The sequence below is a fragment of the Chlamydotis macqueenii genome, chromosome 1, assembly GCF_036417535.1.
Source record: "Chlamydotis macqueenii isolate bChlMac1 chromosome 1, bChlMac1.mat, whole genome shotgun sequence".
NCBI classification, from domain to species: Eukaryota; Metazoa; Chordata; class Aves; order Otidiformes; family Otididae; genus Chlamydotis; species Chlamydotis macqueenii.
The window spans coordinates 136,466,702-136,485,096 of NC_141556.1; the positions used below are offsets into that span (position 1 = coordinate 136,466,702).

General features: G+C 47.3%; 1 protein-coding gene across 1 annotated transcript in view; it reads left to right on the forward strand.

Annotated features, from left to right (window-relative positions):
• Window positions 1-5,568: 5,568 nt before the first annotated feature.
• ARHGAP6 (Rho GTPase activating protein 6) overlaps window positions 5,569-18,395 on the forward strand; it is a 331,853-nt gene continuing 319,026 nt past the window's right edge. Inside the window, exon 1 of the mRNA XM_086768124.1 lies at window positions 5,569-6,230. Coding sequence (XP_086624250.1) covers window positions 5,724-6,230 — 507 coding nt within the window. The 5' untranslated portion in view covers window positions 5,569-5,723. The remainder of the gene's footprint in view (window positions 6,231-18,395) is intronic.

An 18,395-nucleotide genomic window follows, 5' to 3' on the forward strand; every position in this document is an offset into this window, starting at 1 on the left:
CAGTTTTTCTCTTATCTAATTATCTCTTATATTTTCTCTTATCTCTTATCTGGGCTGCATCAAGAGAAGCGTGGCCAGCAGGTCGAGGGAGGTGATTCTCCCCCTCTACTCTGCCCTGGTGAGACCCCACCTGGAGTACTGTGTCCAGCTCTGGAGCCCCCAACACAAGAAGGACATGGACCAGTTGGAGAAGGTCCAGAGGAGGGCCACGAAGATGATAAAAGGGCTGGAGCACCTCTCTTATGAGGACAGGCTGAGAGAGTTGGGGCTGTTCAGCCTGGAGAAGAGGAGGCTCCGGGGAGACCTGATCGCGGTCTTCCAGTACCTCAAGGGGGCCTACAGGAAAGATGGGGAGAGGCTGTTTAGTAGGGCCTGTTGTGATAGGACAAGGAGTAATGGTTTTAAAATAGAGGGGGGTAGATTTAGATTGGATATTAGGAAAAAATTTTTTACAATGCGATTTATAGAACACTGGAACAGGTTGCCCAGAGAGGTGGTGGATGCCCCATCCCTGGAAACGTTCAAGGCTAGGCTGGATGAGGCTCTGAGCAACCTGATCTAGTTGGGGATGTCCCTGCTCCTTGCAGGGGGGTTGGACTAGATGACCTTTGAAGGTCCCTTCCAACCCTAACCATTCTATGATTCTATGATTCTAATTGTCCCAACAAGGAAGCTGTGGGAGACTATGCCAAAAGCCTCCTATCCGCTGCTCTCTCATCATCCATGGGTCAAGGCAGGTGATCAGGATGGTCAGGCATGGTTCACCCTTGATAAACTTTCAAGTCCCCTTTTCTCCTCTACATGCCCAGAAATGGCTTTCCAAGAGAACTTGCTTTTGTGATTTTCCCAAAGTGAAGCTCACCAGCCTACAGCTCCTTGGATTGTCCTTCCTCTTCTGGAAGATTAGGCGCAACACTTAACCTTTTCCAGCCATTAGGTACCTCTCCAAATCTCTATGACCTTTCAAAGATAAAAAGTGGCATTGCAGTGACATCAGTCAGCCTTCTGAGCACCTGCCTGGCTCCCCAGACTTGCATGGGTTGGGATTCATCAAGAGAAGATCCCTGACCCTGTCCTTTTCCACTACCAAGGGGTTCTCTTCTCCTCGAGGCACAAAGGGCTGGCAGACTCTGTTGGTGAAGATCAAGGCAATAGCAGCATTGAGTACCTCTCTGCAGGGGTCCTGCACTTTCCTTTTATATTCTTTCACCACTACTGTGGTGGTGGAAGCTGCTCTTGCTGCCCTTGATATCCTTTGCTGGTTACACCAAGAGCAGAGCTTTTGGCTTCCCAAGCACCATGCCTGTATGCCCAGGAAATGCTTTTACTGTCGGTGTGCTAAGACTGAAGATATTTCAGAATAAAACTGATGACTGGAAAGTCATAATTGTTGAATGCATTCATCCCTCACAATATTTCTGAATTTTTATGGCATTATCGATCTGTATTACTACTGCTCACTTTCAGAAATACAGACTCGAAAAGTTGCGGAGGGATCTTTCGCGTTGCAGTAAATCAGCCGACTACTGCACGCGGCAAGCGATGGGCAGTGAGACAGAACAAAGAATAAACATCCTCACTGGATTTAAGCTTTCACCATAAAAAAATATGACAGTGCACACTGTTAGGAAAGCCTTTCCAGCTCTAGCAGCCAGCACATCCACATCCAAGCACTCCCAGCTCTGGGAAGGACTGCTCAGTTCCTTGACTGCTGTTGCGACCTTACAGGCAGCAGTTACACAGACAACTTGGCTTCAGAAGAGAAGGGCTGATGCCCAATGTTGTGGTTTTGTTTAGTGAGGGGGGGCCTAAGGTGGCAGCTTCTGTAGGAAACTGCTAGAAGTCGCTCCCCTTTGTTCAGTGGACTCGACTGGGCCTAGGGCGGACCCGCTGCTGGCCAAGGCCGAGCCGATTGGTAGCAGAATGTTCCGTGATAACGCCTCTGCGATAACATATTTAAGAGGGGGAAAACAGAAAAAAAAGAGAGAAGAGAAGATGTGAAGAAGCTGAGCGGGGGCAGAGGCACAGAGGGGGAGGCGCAGGCCTCATGGGCCTTGCAGGCCTCACCCTCTGGCCTCTCGCCAGGCAGCTGACTGGGCCCAACTCGGCCCGGCCCGGCTGCAAGAAGTGGAAAGGAGATGAGCTGGATGATGTGAAGAGATTCTGAGAGGCGTCTGCCAGCCTGTTGTGAAGAACTTTTCTTGTGAGAGGAACGGCTGCAGATGCCAAGGTCAGTTCAGAAGGCGGGGGGAGGAGTAATGCGGCTCCTGGCCAAGATTCCCCTGCAGCCGGTGGTGATGACCATGGTGGAGCAGGTTGTCCCCCTGCAGCCCATGGAGGTCCATGGAGGAGCAGAGATCCACCTGGAGCCCATGAAAGACCCCACACTGGGGGAGGTGGATGCCTGAAGGCAGCTGTGGCCCATGGAGGGCCGGCTGGGACAGCCGTTCTGGAGGGACTGCACCCCGTGGAAGAGATGACCCACGCCGGAGCAGTTTCAGGAAGGACTGTGGCATATGGGTGGGACCCCACAATGGAGCAGGGGAGGAGTGTGAGGAGTTCTTCCCCCAACCATGAAGCAGCGGCGTGAAACAACATGTGATGAACCGACTGCAACCCCCATTCCCTCTTCCCCCGTATTGCTCGGGGGGTGAAGGTAGTAGAGATAATGCTAAGCTTGGGAAGAGGGAGGGGTGGATGGAGGTTATCTTGTTCTCTGTCTCATTATCCTGCTGTTTGTAGTAATAAATGAATAGTTTTCCCCAAGTCGAGTCTGTTTTGCCCGTAATGGTAACTTTAAGGATTTTCTCCCTGTCCTTATCTCAAACCTTAAGCCGTTTTTCCTTATATTATCTCTCCCTATTCTCTTGGAGGGTGGGGGGAGTGAGAGAGAGACTGTGTAGTCTCGTCCTGATTGGGGCTGAACTACGACACCCAATATTGGTTCAACCAGTATTGTTTCACCATTCCTCTCCTGATGTGGCTATACCGCTGGTGTCTTTTGGCTGGAGATTAGTGCTAAGGCTTGGAGACTACAACTGTCTTTTTCTCCTGTGCTTGTACAGAGCTCACCAGAGTCCTGCAGCCCAGCTGCATGGGTGGTGCTGCCAGGTCTCACAACAATGTGGTTAATGGTGATAATAAACAGCAACTTAAAAAAAAATTCTATTGCTCTTGCCCCCAAAAGATACAGACAGCAGCAAAGACAGGTGGTGAAGTTGCCTACACAAAGCATCTCTGTGCATATGCTGGCTTTGCTCACTGAATCGCAGCTGTGACGATTCTCCACGTCTCTGTCTGACGAAACCTATCCTCCAATTTTTCGTGAGGGCTCTCATGGAGAAAACAGCTTGGTAATAGTAATACCTGAGCTGGAGCAGGTGGAAATAAGAACGCTTTGCTCCCACTTCATTTAGGGTTGCTACTCGTTAGCTGATGTATTCTCCTAGCAGCACACTTACCCATCATTTCCGTCTCCTTTCACAGGTTGTGTGTGCGGCATGGAAGGATACGCGTCTGCACTGTGAGGTTTGCCCGCTGGCAGCGGGCTGTCCCCAAGAGCATCGGTTCCTCAAAGTGGGCAACGCACCATACTGAGAATGGCAGGAACTGTTTCCAGTGGATTTGGGAGGCAGGCGTGATTGTCCTCTCTGCTCCTCATGCAATGAGCTCCTCACAGCTCTGAATTTCCCCCTCCACATTTTTCCTGATGTCTTCCCTTAACGTTCCCACGGTACATTTGCAGAGGACAAAAAAAAAGTGAATACTTGGAGCCACACGGCTGTATAGCTGTGTTGAAGACGTGTGTCTCCCAACCAAATTGCTAGCATGGGCACAGAACCCCAAAAACAAACTTGGATCATTTCAGATGAAATGATTCAGACCTTCTTTTTAGTCTCAAGAATGAGACCTCATTGAAGGCATTAATGAAGAGGCAAAATGAAGGTTTAAACAGAAACAGCTGCAACCTTAGCTGTGGAGGAACTAGCAGGCTTTGGAATTAGAAAATAGAACAGTTAAATAACATTAAAATAAGGGGGGGAAGCTCCTTTTCAGACAAAAATATGGAGAAAAAAAAACACATCCCATTTGGAAACATTACATAAAACCAGAACACCTCCCTTTGAAAGCGGATGGGCTAGTGTGCCGTTTCTCTTTATGAGCCTTAAATAATGCCACAAAGGAAAGAACTGTCTACTCCCTCTGTTGATGAAACTGGAAAACGCTGCCCGCGGAGCGCTTCACCTGCACAAGCCTCTGGGACGCCTGGGAGGACAACACAGCCCAGTGCTAGGGTTTGAGGAGAAAAGGCAGCATGAGGGGAAAATAACCCCCATGTTGTGCTCGAGCACTTCCCCCTCCCCCCCCAGAATAGCTGGTCTTTTTCTAAGGAATTTTAAGAGTTGTTTGCAATACTTTTGGGGAGACGGTGGAGCTGGTGGTTTCTCAGGTCAAAACAAGGGTGCCTAGACCTCCAAGAGTCAATAGTCTAACGGTGATTTCGTCCGAGGCGGGGGAGATTCAAGGCTTGCATTGGAGCTCAGCCAGCCTGTCCCTAGGCGTCTTCTACTCCTTCCATCAATAAAAGTACAGGTCTGGAGACAAAACTGGATTTGGGTTCGTGTGTTTTGCTTTTCCTCTCGAAAAACGTAACGGCTGTAGCCTTCACGGACAAAAAGAGCAGCAGGTCTGAACCCACCCGTGAAGCTAGCGGCTTGCTGCAGCTTAATAAAGGGGAGACGCTGACTGAACGACGGCGTGGGGCCTCCAGAAAGAACCTGGCGAGTGGTCACCATGGACCCGCTTCCAGTGAGGGGAGGGCTCCTAACGTTCCCAGCGGGGAGAGCGAGGCAGGAGTTGGATCGTGCGGCGAGGACGGGGAGGCGTTTCCTCCTCTCCAGGTGGGGTAGGGGCCAGCTCGCTGCCTGCCAGCGTTTCGAGGGGGTTTTGTGGGGTACTTTTCCTCTGCCCGCCTTCTCTTCCTGCGTTTCTTCACGGTTTTGTCACCAGCGTGACAGGGACGCGACGCTGGGCCGGGCAGGGTCAGCCCGAGTCCTTCCCCGACTGCGCCTCCGGAGCGACCGCTCCGACAAGCAACCGTCCTTCGCCGCTCGATCCCTCCCCAAAACGCAGCCGCACAGTGCGAGCGCGGCCGTAGCGCTCCGTCACACCGCTCCCCCACCCCTTTCCCCGGTGCCCGCGCAGCCCGACGGGGCAACCGGTCGCCGCAGCCCCGACGTGGGCGTGTGGACGACAGCGGGACCAGCTCTCCCCTCCTCGGGGGGCGGCGGGCGGGCCCTGCCAGCCGGGGACCCGACGGGGTGTTGGTGGGGGGGACGGCGAGCTGCTGCCGGGCGCATCGCGGCCGAGAGGGGAGTGACTCTGGCAGTCTGCGGCGCGCCGAGATAAAAGCTCCGCTGCTGCCTCCTTCCCTCCCCTTTTCTCTCGTAACTTTTTTTTTTTTTTTTTTCGCTTTCCCTCCCAGCAAAGTGACCGCGGCGGCGGCAGCCCCGCAGCAGCAGCAGCCCCAGCGCCGGACGCCGCCATGAGCCCCCCGCTGCCGCCGTCGGGCCGCGCCGCCGGGGGCTGAGCCCGGGCGCAGAGAGCGGAGTGGGGGGGACGGGACAACCCGAGAGCCGCTCCGCTCCGCGCTCTCCCCCTGCCACGGGGTCCGCAGGCAGCGGCAGCCCAGGACGCCCCCGGCCGCCCCCGGGACCGCCGCGATGTCGGCGCAGAGCCTGCTGAGCAGCGTCTTCTCCTGCTCCTCCCCGGCCGCCGCCGCCCCCGCCGCCGCCAAGAGCCTCTCCAAGCGGAGGCTCCGCCAGACGCGCAGCCTCGACCCCGCCATCATCGGCGGCGGCCAGGAGGACGGCGGCGAGGGCGCGGGTCGGGCGCCCCGGGGGCGAACCGCCGGCAGCCCCCCGGGGGAGCTCCGGGGTCGCCGGGTCGCCCCGCCGTCCCCCGGAGCCTCCTTCTCCACCCCCAGCACCCCGCTGGAGCGGTCGCCGCCGGGCAGCGCCCTCTTCGACGAGGAGAGCCCACGCGGGAAGCGGAGCCCCGGGTGGGAGCTGCCCTTCCTGGCCCGCGCCCCCTCGGCCTCGGCGCTGAGCGGCCCCCCCGGCCCCGCCAACAGCATCTTCTCCTCGCCCCGGCGCTGGCTGCAGCAGAGGAAGGGGCAGCCCTCGTCGCCCGGGCCTCGCCCCGCCGCCTACGTCGTGTGGAAATCCCAGGTAGGCCCGCCCGCTCCCCCGGGGGGACGGGCACCCGCCGCCGCCGCCCGCCCCGCCGAGGCGGCCCCTCGGAGCCCCCGCAACCGTCGGTGGCCGGGACGGGGCGGCCCCGACGGGGGCACCCACCGCCTCCGCCCAACCCCCAAGTCCCTCTTCCCCGCACCCTGGGTGGTGGATGCGCGGCGCGACCCCTCCGTGTCCGCGGGAGGGCCGGGCAGCGCCCCGCCCCGTCGAGGCCGCCGTGGGAAACGGGCACGGGTGTTGGGGCTGGGCGCCGGAATCCGGCGGGATTTGATGTTCCCTCGACGGGCTCCATGTATAGCTGTCCCGGGTGTGTAAAACCTTCCCCTCCCGCTTTCACACCTCGTAAACTGAAGTCTGCGATGGCGTCTAACAAGATAGACAAATTATTTTTAAATAATCTCTCACCCAGAGAGCTGTGATTTATTTGGCAATGCGTGCGCGTCAAAACCACATGAGGAGTGGTCGTATTCCAAGACAAATCCAGCTTCGCAGAGCAAATATTTATGCGTTTAGCTTGGGATGCCGTGGATGTTGGGCTGCCGATAGCGTACCGTGTGGACAAATGTATGCCGAGAATGTGGCGTTGTTTCTTGGTAGCGACTGTTTGACGAGTGGGTTCTGCATGGCCCTTTGTAGCGGGAGAAGGTGGAGTTGTTTTGTTTGAAGAAATTCTCCATCCAGTTTGCGGCGATGAGGTTTCCCTCTTAACTCTTCGGTAGTGGCTGCTGGGGTTTTGGGTTGGGATCAGAAGGCAGCCTCTTCCTTTTATTTCCCTTTCCGTTTGAGATGTATTTATGATAAATAGCCAATACTGACTAGATCTATCAATGAAACAGCCCCATTGTTTCAGAGGGATGCAGAAGTCCTTGAAAAATCGTCACTTTAGCCGGTGATATGGGACCTAAAGCCAGACTCCGCACCATCACAGCACGCGATTACCCAAAGTAGTTTTTAAGAGCAAAGGCTGCCTCTCACCCCAAACGAGCCCCCCCATCCTCCTGGTAGCTTGGGGTGTAAAAGCTCCATCCCAGCCGCTAGTTGGGATCAAGCATCAGTGACTGGGTGGGGACTTTGGGCGTGTTGCCGACTGATGTTGAAAGAGGCAGCGGAGATTTTTAGCAAGTTTTCAAAAATGGGTCACTCTTAAGTCCTGTGACCAGAAGTTACTCTTAGCAGTATTTCATTTTGATGCTTGAACTTTAAGTTAGTTAAAAAGTCATGGTTTCAAAGAAAATCCGTGGGAGTTGCTGTGTCAGTGACAAAAAGGCTGCAGTGAGACAGTGGGTGATGACCTTTAGATGCTTGTGCCAATTAAGGGTGAGTTGGTTGCTTATCCACTTACCATTTGATAAGGAACATTAAAAAGTGTGAGATTCCCTGTGCAGAGTTTCCTGGCTGAGTCTGAGCACAGTCTGTGATCTGCGAATGTCAGCGGGTCTCCCCGTTTTCACCGAATCCGTGCGAAGGTGTCGGACGCTTGGGGCATTTTTTTTCAGATCTGTATGTCGTCAAACCGTGTAGCCCAGCACATCTTCAGATTGCAAATTCAAAACTACAGTTTTTTTTTTTTCCCCTAATTTGTTGTGTATTAAGCATTTTTAAATAGTCAAACCTTTTTTTTTTTGGGGGGGGTGTGTATTATATTATTAATAACATGATTGCAGTATAGTGATGTAAGTTATAATTAAATGTGATTCAGTGCAGTTTCATGTGATATCACAGTGCTGTTCTCTGACAAATTGTTGTTTATTTGGCATATGAACCTGGGTAGGTATATTTCGTACATTTAAGAAATGGGTGTTCACACTAACATAGTGCAGTCTTGTATTTTGGAGGCATCTTTCCTAATGGTGAGGCTTGATTTTTAGGGTAACTGAGACATATATGTGAGTGCAGTTAAAAAAAGAAAAAGTCATGTGTACCTTAGGAAAAAAAATATGATTTGAGAATATCTGAGCCCAGTGCTGTCAGGACAAGTGAGTACCTGTGTCTCTGTGCCGAGTTCCCGTGTCCGTGGCCAGGCCACCCCTCTCCACAGGCCCTCAGTTGGGCCCAAGTATAATTGCCATGATCGTCCCAGCAGTCACAGCGGTGGGGCTGCGATGGAGGAGCGGGGTGTGCTGCACCTGAAGCCAGGCTCCCACAGTGAGTCAACGTCGTTACTGTGAACTTGTGGCATTGTACGTCGGTTCACACACAGCCTGATGCTTGCTGCTTTCAAATTTTCTGTTTTCAAGGTGTAAGACAAATATTGATTTAGTTGTAACTGTCAGCAATGGTATGTATAAATGGTTTTAATCTATATTTTAAATGAAACTGCACGTAAATCATTTTGATTGTCTTTCCCGTCCTATTGCAGGCATGCATCCTAATGTTCATTTAGTTTGGTTTTACCATAAAATAGCATTGTTCGTAAAGGATGTAGTTGCTTTCTTCCTATTTAGTTTTTACTGTAAAGGGACTTGTTCAGTTTTTAGGAAGTGAAGGATTTTGTGTCTCTGGGGCTTCACCCTAGCTGTGGCAAAGCAAGTGTGCTTGAGGAGGTGAAAAAAAGTCATTTTACTGGGTGGAAAGGGAATAACTATTTGTAATAGTTGTAACTTTAAAAGGTCCCATTATCCAAATTATCACATTCTCAATAGGAAATCTGCAGTTCTGTTTGTTTCAACTTTAAAAATGAAATACGTCTCACAATGATGATTTTACTCAGCTGTAAAAGGCAACTGAAGAGATGACTGCAGGCTGAAAATGAGTGTGGAAGGTTTTTCAGTATCACTGCACTTTTTGGAAAATACTCCTCTAAAGCCACTGTGCAAGCGACAGGGTTATGCACTAAAATGGGTGTTTTAGGAGATACATGTGGGAGTTATTTTCTTCCCCCTACCTTGATCTCTAAAGCAGTAAAGAGAAGTAAAGACGGGATGGAGATTTTATCTTCAGAATCCCCCCAGCAAGAACTTCTGAGCAAGACTGTTATGTGTCCCAAACTGGACCTGTGCGGTGATGTCTAGAGGGAGGCGGTGAAGCTGGAGTTTGCGGCATGGGCTGGCATGTGAGCAGTGCGAATTCTTTGACTTCAGCATCTTACAGCACAATCCTGTCTGCTGGCCGAGGGATGGAAAGGTTGCTGCTCAGTTGACGCTGTCGTTCATAAAGTTTTGAATGGAATGTCAGAGTGAATGAGGAATTTCCAGTTTCAGTAGCAGGTCACACCTAAAGGCTTTACGTAAAGAGAGGTGTTAAGCCTGTGTTCTTGGATCCGTGGATTTTTGAATGTGAAGCATCACATGACAGAGGGGTCATCCTACTCCCGGGTGATCTGGCTCTGACGTGATTTTGTTCACAAGAATATTTTACAAATGCAAAGATTATTTTTACTAGAGCTGTACTTCGCTGACAAAAATTCTTTCCCCTTTCTATGTTCTCCTCATGTATAAGCTGCTTAAATAAAAAAAAAACTGTTCCTGGATCTGTGGAAGTCAGTGACGTTTCCAGTGGTTTTGGTGAATGGCAGGGCAAAGCCAAGGGGGATTGTTAACAAAGGAAAAAAGCATTCATCTTCAGTTTCCCTCAGATCTCAGCTGTCCTTTTAAGTAGTTTTCCTTAAAGAAAATTAACTTTCACTTACAAAATTAAGTCTTTTATGACTATTAGGCTTTCATTAAGTGTTTTATAAGGTTAAGTGAATCTCTAAGTAAACTAAATAAGATGGAGAAAGGTGGTAAAAATATGTAGATATACTTGAATACCTTGATTCTGCCAACATTTTGTCATACGTTTACGCTGAAGTATACGAGCAGTCCTGTACAAGTTAAGGATGCAGATGTTCTATGGTGACTGACTGGAATAGGTTTGCCAGGTGAGAAGTCCAAGATAGTTCAAAATGAATGGATCTATGTGAAGTTTCAAGTTGTGTTAAGTCTTCTGCTTATTTTTCTGTCCTAAAGACGGCAATGGAAAGCCACAGCCTGTGTATAACAAATATGACAAATCATGTGAATGCATCTGAGTAATCTCTTTGTTATGGTAAACCAAATCTGCACACTTACATTTACATGGCCTGATTATTTTGCTATCATACTCTGTGTGCTACTGACTAATTAAGCATTAACATCTCCAGCTAATATAATTTTTTTTGGGGGGAGAGCTGTTTTTTAAAGTAATGATAGCATAACATCTGCAGCCTTCCCACTCGCGTGCTTGACTGCTGGGAAGGAGGAGGAACCATCGTAGGTTTGCAGCTTGCTCCTCAGCATCGTCGGGCGGCTGCGGGGTGTTGGCTCAGCCCTCCCTCACTCCTTCCTGTGCCTGCCACAGCCTGCCATCGACCTGCTTGCTTGCCCAGGAAGGTCTTCTGTCGAACACAACTGGTCGAGGGGTTTCCCATGGTGGGGGAGGGAAGGTCGCCCTGGTTCCTCAACAGGTTTTGAGGGAGAAGCCAGGAGCAGTCCTGGTGTCCCCTGAGCTGCCGGATGGCCAGGCTGTGGCTAGCTGCAAGGGTGTTGGAGTTGCCCGTTGCCCGTTGCAGAATCAGAACAACAATAGTTTGGCTAAATTAATTCGTAATTTCTGTTTCGGTCACATGGAGTGATAATTTAGGGCATGGCTGTTGGAAATTGTGAACACTCACACCACCAGTTTCAGCTGATAGGTGCCTTATGAGGTCAACTTCAATAAGTTCACTTGCTTGACACTTTCAAGAGTTTGAATCCATTGGGAAGATGATCTCAGATTCCCTCTTTCCGTATCTCATTGCTTGCCAAAGTTTTCCCCTGAGCATGACTGTTTTTTTGCAAATTATTTTTAACCCCATTTTCCCAAGGTACTGTGAGCGGCTAGCTTACTTCATTCTGCTTTTTTTACAGCCAGTGCTTGCTTCAGAACTGTGCTGATGGAAGGACACATGTGAAGAATACTTACAGAGAAAAAGAGTAAAGCAAAATTCTTAAAAACTGGCCAAACCAAGAGGTCACATTCCCATATGGATGTATATCTTTGAATGCTTCAAACGACTGTTTTTCTTTGAGGTTAGTGGGACAAGTTGTTCTGGAAAGAGAAAGGACTGATCACGTAATCAAGTTAGCAGGAGCAGAAACCGTCCATTGTAAATTTTGAGGAAAGGAAGCTTTTATTTATTTTTCCTCCCTCTCTTCGACTTGTGAGCAGTGATTGATTTATATTCTGAAACTTGTAGGTTACCTAAAGAAAAGAAAGAAGAGAGTTATCTCTTGTTCATTAGGATGCGTGAAGAAAACGTGGAATAGAAGTATATATGCTGCATCGCTTTCAAAAGATCTAGGGTGACATATGTGAGTGAGGACACCCCAGTTTTCACTAGGCATTGCACTTTGAGTGGTGTTGATGTGGCAGCGCGTTTGTCAAACCAGGGGTTAAGCCGAAGCCTTCCTGGCGTAAAAGCAAAGCTGGGGATCAGGCTCTGCCAGTGAAGGCTGCAATAGCTCCCATCTTCTAAAGCTCAGTACTCCCCAGGAAACTAATTTAGTACTCTACATGCGAATATTTTAATGGAATACATCCTCAACATTTAGTCTTTTGTGACAATGCCATATTTATTGTTTTCCAGTTGCCATAGTTTTAGAGGCTTTATCTTCACTGTGCCTGTGGCCTCCTGGTTTTGACTTTTGCATTTACTTGTGTTTATTGGGTGGCTTGTTATGATGAGATGCTTTGAAATTGTTTCCCCGTCGATTGGAAAATTTGTCCGTCTTTGGGAAGGAATCGCAGGGAATGTGTTAAATTGCCATCAGCACTAGTTATCTTTTTGCTGTAATAATCTCTGAAGAGTGATATTATGTAGCCGAAGTGTGAGCTCAGCATCTGTTATCCTTAAACACCTTGATACCTAATCCAGACATTTTTCAATATGGATGGAAGACAGATTTAAACGAGTTTCCATGTAGCACCCTGATGAACTGGCCAGGGAGTGAAATGGGGATCTAGTGTGTTTAGATGGCTTTTTATCACCTTCATGTTTTGGTCTTCCTCCAAACGTTTGAAAACTAGACACTCCCTCATCCCCAAAATTGCTAACTTGCATTTTTTTTTCCCTTTGAGAGGGGCTTTTTAAGGAGATATGTGAGAACTGTATTTTGGAAGGTTTTTTTTTTTTAAGTAAAAAAACTTGGTGTGCTGATATTTACCACTGAACTGTTCTGCTTTATTATCTTCCGTACAACACCCTAAAATGTTAGATGCACAACTTACATCTGTCCCAGTCAATGCTGTAGGAGTTCTGTAATTGCAAAATCTGGTGGGCAGAAATGTTGTGGATCTTGTATGAAGAGGAATGGCATTGAAAGTATCTAAATATATTCAACATTTCTGAATTTGGCAAATGCACTCTTCCCATTCCCAACTGAATTACGTTTGAAGACATTTGGTGGAAATATGGGAGTTGACAGCTAGGACAGACAGAATTCTCCCCGAGTGCGCATTGCTTAAGTAATGGGAAAGGAACTTGTGAAAATAATAGAAATGAGACTGAAAAGTAATTTTGAGCAGCCTCTAAAATATCAACAACCCAGACTGCTGTCTTGACTTGGTGGTGCAGCACATTTAGCTTTGCAGACTCTCTTGCATGACAAGAACTGCAGCTGTGACATGCAGGTGGAGAACTTTTCAGGAGTCTCTCTTCACTCTTCTGCTGTGTTGTGGCAGTATAAGCATATAAGCATTAAGCATGGTTTGTTTTTGTTTTTTTTTCCCTTCCAGATTTAAGTATCATAATGGAAACCAGCAGGGAGTTCTGAGCAAGTAGAGCTGGACACTTACGCTGTTATAGTAGTAACAAGATCATATCAGTGTCAGAGTTGCAGAGTTGAAATCTTAATGTGAAAAGGTAATGAAAATTAAGGTTATCATAGAATCATAGAATCATAGAATGGTTAGGGTTGGAAGGGACCTTCAAAGGTCATCTAGTCCAACCCCCCTGCAAGGAGCAGGGACATTCCTGACTAGATCAGGTTGCTCAGAGCCTCATCCAGCCTGGCCTTGAACGTTTCCAGGGATGGGGCCTCCACCACCTTTCTGGGCAACCTGTTCCAGTGTTCTATAACTCTCATTGTAAAAAATTTTTTCCTAATTTCTAATCTAAATCTACCCCCCTCTATTTTAAAACCATTACCTCTCGTCCTATCGCAACAGGCCCTACTAAACAGCCTTTCCCCATCTTTCTTGTAGGCCTCCTTGAGGTACTGGAAGACCGCTATCAGGTCTCCCCGGAGCCTCCTCTTCTCCAGGCTGAACAGCCCCAACTCTCTCAGCCTGTCCTCATAAGAGAGGTGCTCCAGCCCTTTTATCATCTTTGTGGCCCTCCTCTGGACCTTCTCCAACTGGTCCATAATGGCCGTACTGTCTCAGTCTCATTAAACATGATATAATGCTGCTCATATTTGATTTTCTGGCTGTGTGACATAGTATTTGAGAACGTAAGGGTCACTGGAATTAAGCTGAACATAGCTTTTGTACATCCTGGGTTACAATGGTTTTTAGGTGAACCAGGTGTCTGGATGGTGGGAGAAGAGGCCAAGTATTCAATCCAGCTTATGGAAACTGGGAGGGCAGTAAGGAGGTAAGGGCAAGATTCAGACTTCGTTGGAATTTGACATTGCAACTCATCATCCAGTTTTACAAGGTGTTGAGCTCTTAGACTTCAATCGGACAGAGTACTCAGGTGTGTGGTTTACTTTTGGTGGATGGATACTACTAGTCAAAACAGAGTATCAGGTAGGAAGCAAAGCCTTTAGTTATCATTCAGTCCTAGGAATTTTACTTACTTCATCTCTCTTTAAAACTTCTGTATCTATTGTTTCGTGCAGATTTTTATGCTATGCTTGTTCAAAATAATGTCTGTTATTTTTTAATGTATTCTTATCCTGTAGCAAGCATACATACCAATGGAAATGTATGCACAGGCTTTCTGGTTGAGTTTCAGCTTTTCCTAGATGTGTGCAGACTGGCTATTTCAAGTTACACGTCTATTCCACTTGGGTTGTCAGCAAGGAGTTACTAAATCCCTGGGAGAGTCAAGAGTGTTTTTGAAGGATTTGATGAGCTTCCAGTGCTTGACGCTCGCCACATTGTCATACTGCAACCAGATGTTTGGTACCATATGTTTATGTTTTTGGAGCTAAGTAGGTTAGGTGCCATGTCTCTGGCCTGTAAACACAAACACCAGTTTCCCACCCTAAAGCTTTCATCCTTGGGTCATCGTCCTCAGAATTCCGGCTATGGGAACAGCTTGCATCAGCCTCCCAAGTTGTGAAACCAGAACTGTCTTTTCTGAATCTTCCTACTTGCTCTCTCTGTATCCTCTCAAAGCAAAGACATGATTTACAGTGTTTCTCCATGGGGACTCTCTATGGGGACAGTGTAAGGTCAAAAAGATTTTCTTAGCGTTGCACTTAGAGAGGATGCACATGAGCACTCAGGCCCATGCAGAAGCTCTCCCTGTGGCTCCTGACAACCTGCTGAGACTTGGGGTAGATCTTGCTCTTCTCTTTTCTGTCCTGTTCATTTATGAGTTCCTGTTCCATGCACTGGTGCCGTTTCAGGTTGGGCCACTCTTTTATCCATTTCTACTTGTCCCAAAACCAGGACACCCTATTATGTATATCTTCAGTTATCCTCCATGCCAAACATTAAAAAGGAAGATAATGTGCCTTTTTCTTGCTTTCATCACCTGGAGTTCAATACTAGAAAAAAAGCTGTGTTACTGTAGCTGTAGCCTATTGTTTGGATTGGCAAGTAAAATGTTAATGAGTCCTTTTGATCTCATAAATGGTTTGTTTCATAAATGGACAAAACGGTTTTCAGCAAACTACTTTGCTAACAAATGAAGGATTTTTTTTTTTTTTAACAGTGTGATTAAGATTACTTTTGCACTGCTTCAGAGTAATGCTTCTCCAAAGGCCTGGCGTTCTGGATTTGATTTTCCGTGGCGGGGCTGTACCTCCACTGGTCATCTATAACTGATCTTGTAAGAGGAAGACTAATAAAATTTTTCCATTGCTATTTTCAGGTTTTATTTGCTTTATCCCTTTGTTTTCTGCCACTGTTGTAATATGGCGAGATGGCTTTTGAGCATTGTCTTTTACTTTTTTTCTAAAGGGTAATTTCAGTTGAGTTGCACCCTACTGAGAGTAATGTGGTGAGAAACCAGTTGGCAGTGCTCTGTTCAGTTTTCATTTGCCTCTCTCTCTAAAAGTCTAAAAATATTCCTCCTACAGGAAATGTTTTTCATTCTGTTATGTCTTTCGCTTCCCGTAGGAGGTATTTCTTTTAATTTATTGAATAAACCTTTCTGAATTGTATTCCCATAAGAGTTTAGGCACAATGGAGTCTTTGGGCAAACTGTCCAAGAGATCTCACCAACTACTGTTTTTAGAAGATACGTAATCATTTCTTTATAGAGTGCTGTCAAGCTCCGGGACAAGCTGACACATACGTTAAACAGGAGACTTTGAAGCTAAAGAATGCGGATTAACATGTCTACTATAACTTCTCAAATTTTGTTGTTTTCATCATAGAAATCATATTTATACTTCTTAAATCACCAAGAAATCGCTCTTCTATTTTCCTTGCCCGTGATTTTAAAAGAATTCTGGGCAATATTTTGATCTCAATCTCATTATCACAATTTCTTTTGTAAATGTATGTGTACAGAGGAAGGCTAAATCCTCGTAACATCTTGGTTGGAAGTCAACTATGTTTAGCTGTTAATTTAACGTGGATGACAGGGCAGGCTGTTATTTGAAAGGGGCGATGGGGAAAGAGAGACTGGGATAGATTACATTTTCATGCTCCAAAATAAGACCCTATCTACTCTATCCTAAATTAGAACAATATGGTTGAGTTTTCTTGTGGCTATTTCATAACATTCCTGCTGACAAAATATGGTGTGCTTTTTGCTCATTGCTTCACTACTGTTTCTCAAAGCATGTGTTTGTGTCTCTGCATCGAGTGACAGCTCTCGTAGCAGCACGCCACGGGGACACGGCTTGTATATTTTTAGAAGGGGACAGCGTATTTGCAAACCTTGTACAGCGTGGACTGTGTCAGAGAGTGGGTACTGAGCCATAGCCAACTGGGAGAATTAGGTGGCCAAATTGCTTAGATAAACACAATTAGAAGTTTTACTTTTTTTTTTAAGGGCTAATGTGCTTTAATTCACTAAAGGCATGTGGTGTAATTAGCAGTCAACCTGTGTGGAGGGTTTTAAAGCAACTTTTTAGTAGAATAATTAATAAGATTTATATTGGTACACTTGCATATTTGAAAAATCTCTGGTACACTATCCAAAATACTTCTTGCCCCTTTTCTCTCCCTGAGGTCTGAACGTTTCCATGCCCCACTGAGGCTCAGATAAAGATGCTTCTGTTTCATAAACCTCTCCTCAACTGAGGCAGAGCAAATGTAACAGATCAGTGTACTTTTCTTTCTTGAACTATGTAACAGAGCTTCCCGCCTGTTTTTTTTAGCCCAAATGCAGCTAAATTACACCGTCTCATGTGGATCAGAGGAAAACCAGTTAGGTAAGTTAGTGAGTGGTGGAAGGTACGTAATGTGGAGAATGAGATGCCCGTGCACTGGGTTGCATGAACAAAAAGGTGACTGGCAGGCTGAGGGAAGTGACTTGGCCCTTGCGAGTTCACATCTTGTGCAAGGGAGATGCTGACAGACTGGAGCAAGTGGAGGGGAGGGCCGTTAACACAGTTAGGGGATGAGAGTGCTTAACGCACGAGGAATGGCTGAGATTTGCTTCAGCCTGGAGAAGAATAAGAGGAGATGTAATTCCACTTTTACTACTTAGATGAGAGCTAAGGAGAAGATGGAGCTGGGTGTTCTCAGAGTTGCACAATGACAGTCACAGGTTGCAGCAAGAGGAATTTGACAAGATCTAAGGAAAAAACCCATTCACAACAGAAGTGGTTAAGTATTGATATGCCCAGAGAGGCTCTGGAATCTCTGTTCTTGGAAATTTTCGACTCTTGAGAGAGCAAGGCCATGAGGAACCTGATTAAAGCTGGCCCTGCTTTGAGCGGGAGATGGGACCAGACAACCTCCAGAGATGCCTTCTGACCTATTTGTGATTCTGTGACTCTGAGTATCATTTATTTCCACAGTAGAATGAAGTCTCTGCTCCCTTCCCTTGTGCTACAACATACCTTTGACCGAACAGAAGTTGGTAGATTACTGCAGAAAGTATGATGCTCTCCAGTGTCAACATCTGAATCATAGAATCATAGAATCTTTAAGAGACCTCCAAGATCATCAAGTCCATCCATCAACTTAGCAAAACCATGCCTACTAAACCATGTTCTGGAGTGACACATCGACACGTTCTTTGGCCACTTCCAAGGATGATGACTCCACCACTTCCCTGGGCAGCCTGTTCCAGTGCCTGACCACTCTTTCAGTAAAGAAATGTTTTCTAGTATCCAACCTAAACCTCCCCTGCCACAACTTGAGGCCATTTCCTCTTGTCCTATCACAAGTTATTTGGGAGAAGAAACCAACACCCACCTCCCTACAACCTCCTTTCAGGTAGTTGTAGAGAGCAGTGAGGTCTCCCCTCAGCCTCCTCTTCTCCAGACTAAACAATCCCAGTTCCCTCGTCTGCTCCTCACAAGACATGTTCTCCAAACCCTCCACCAGCTTCATTGCCTTTCTCTGGACACGCTCCAGCAACTCAACCTCCTTCTTGTAGTGAGGTGCCCAAAACTGAACACAGTATTTGAGGTGCAGCTGAAGTAGGCTTACAAGAAGAATGGTTTCTTTCATTGCATCATTCTCCAAAATTGTTGCTACGCCAATGCTCTGTGAGGCATACCCCTTACACTGCTGCTACACTGCTGGTGTCTCACAAATGCAAAGATTTTTTTAAAGATGTCAGTAAAAAGATGTCAGAGTGATTTTTTTAAAGATGTCAGTAAAATTTCAAAAAAGCCACAGCCAAATCCTTCTCAAATCCAAGTGTTTTGCAGAGGCAGCTTGACAGTACTCTAGCAGAACTTCAGCAGGGATTTGGCATGATCTTGACGGGCAGGGAAGTTTCAGTAACTACTTGCCAGGTAGGTTTCCTGCCAGCTCATTTCCCCAAGCCTGCCTGTGTATTCCCTC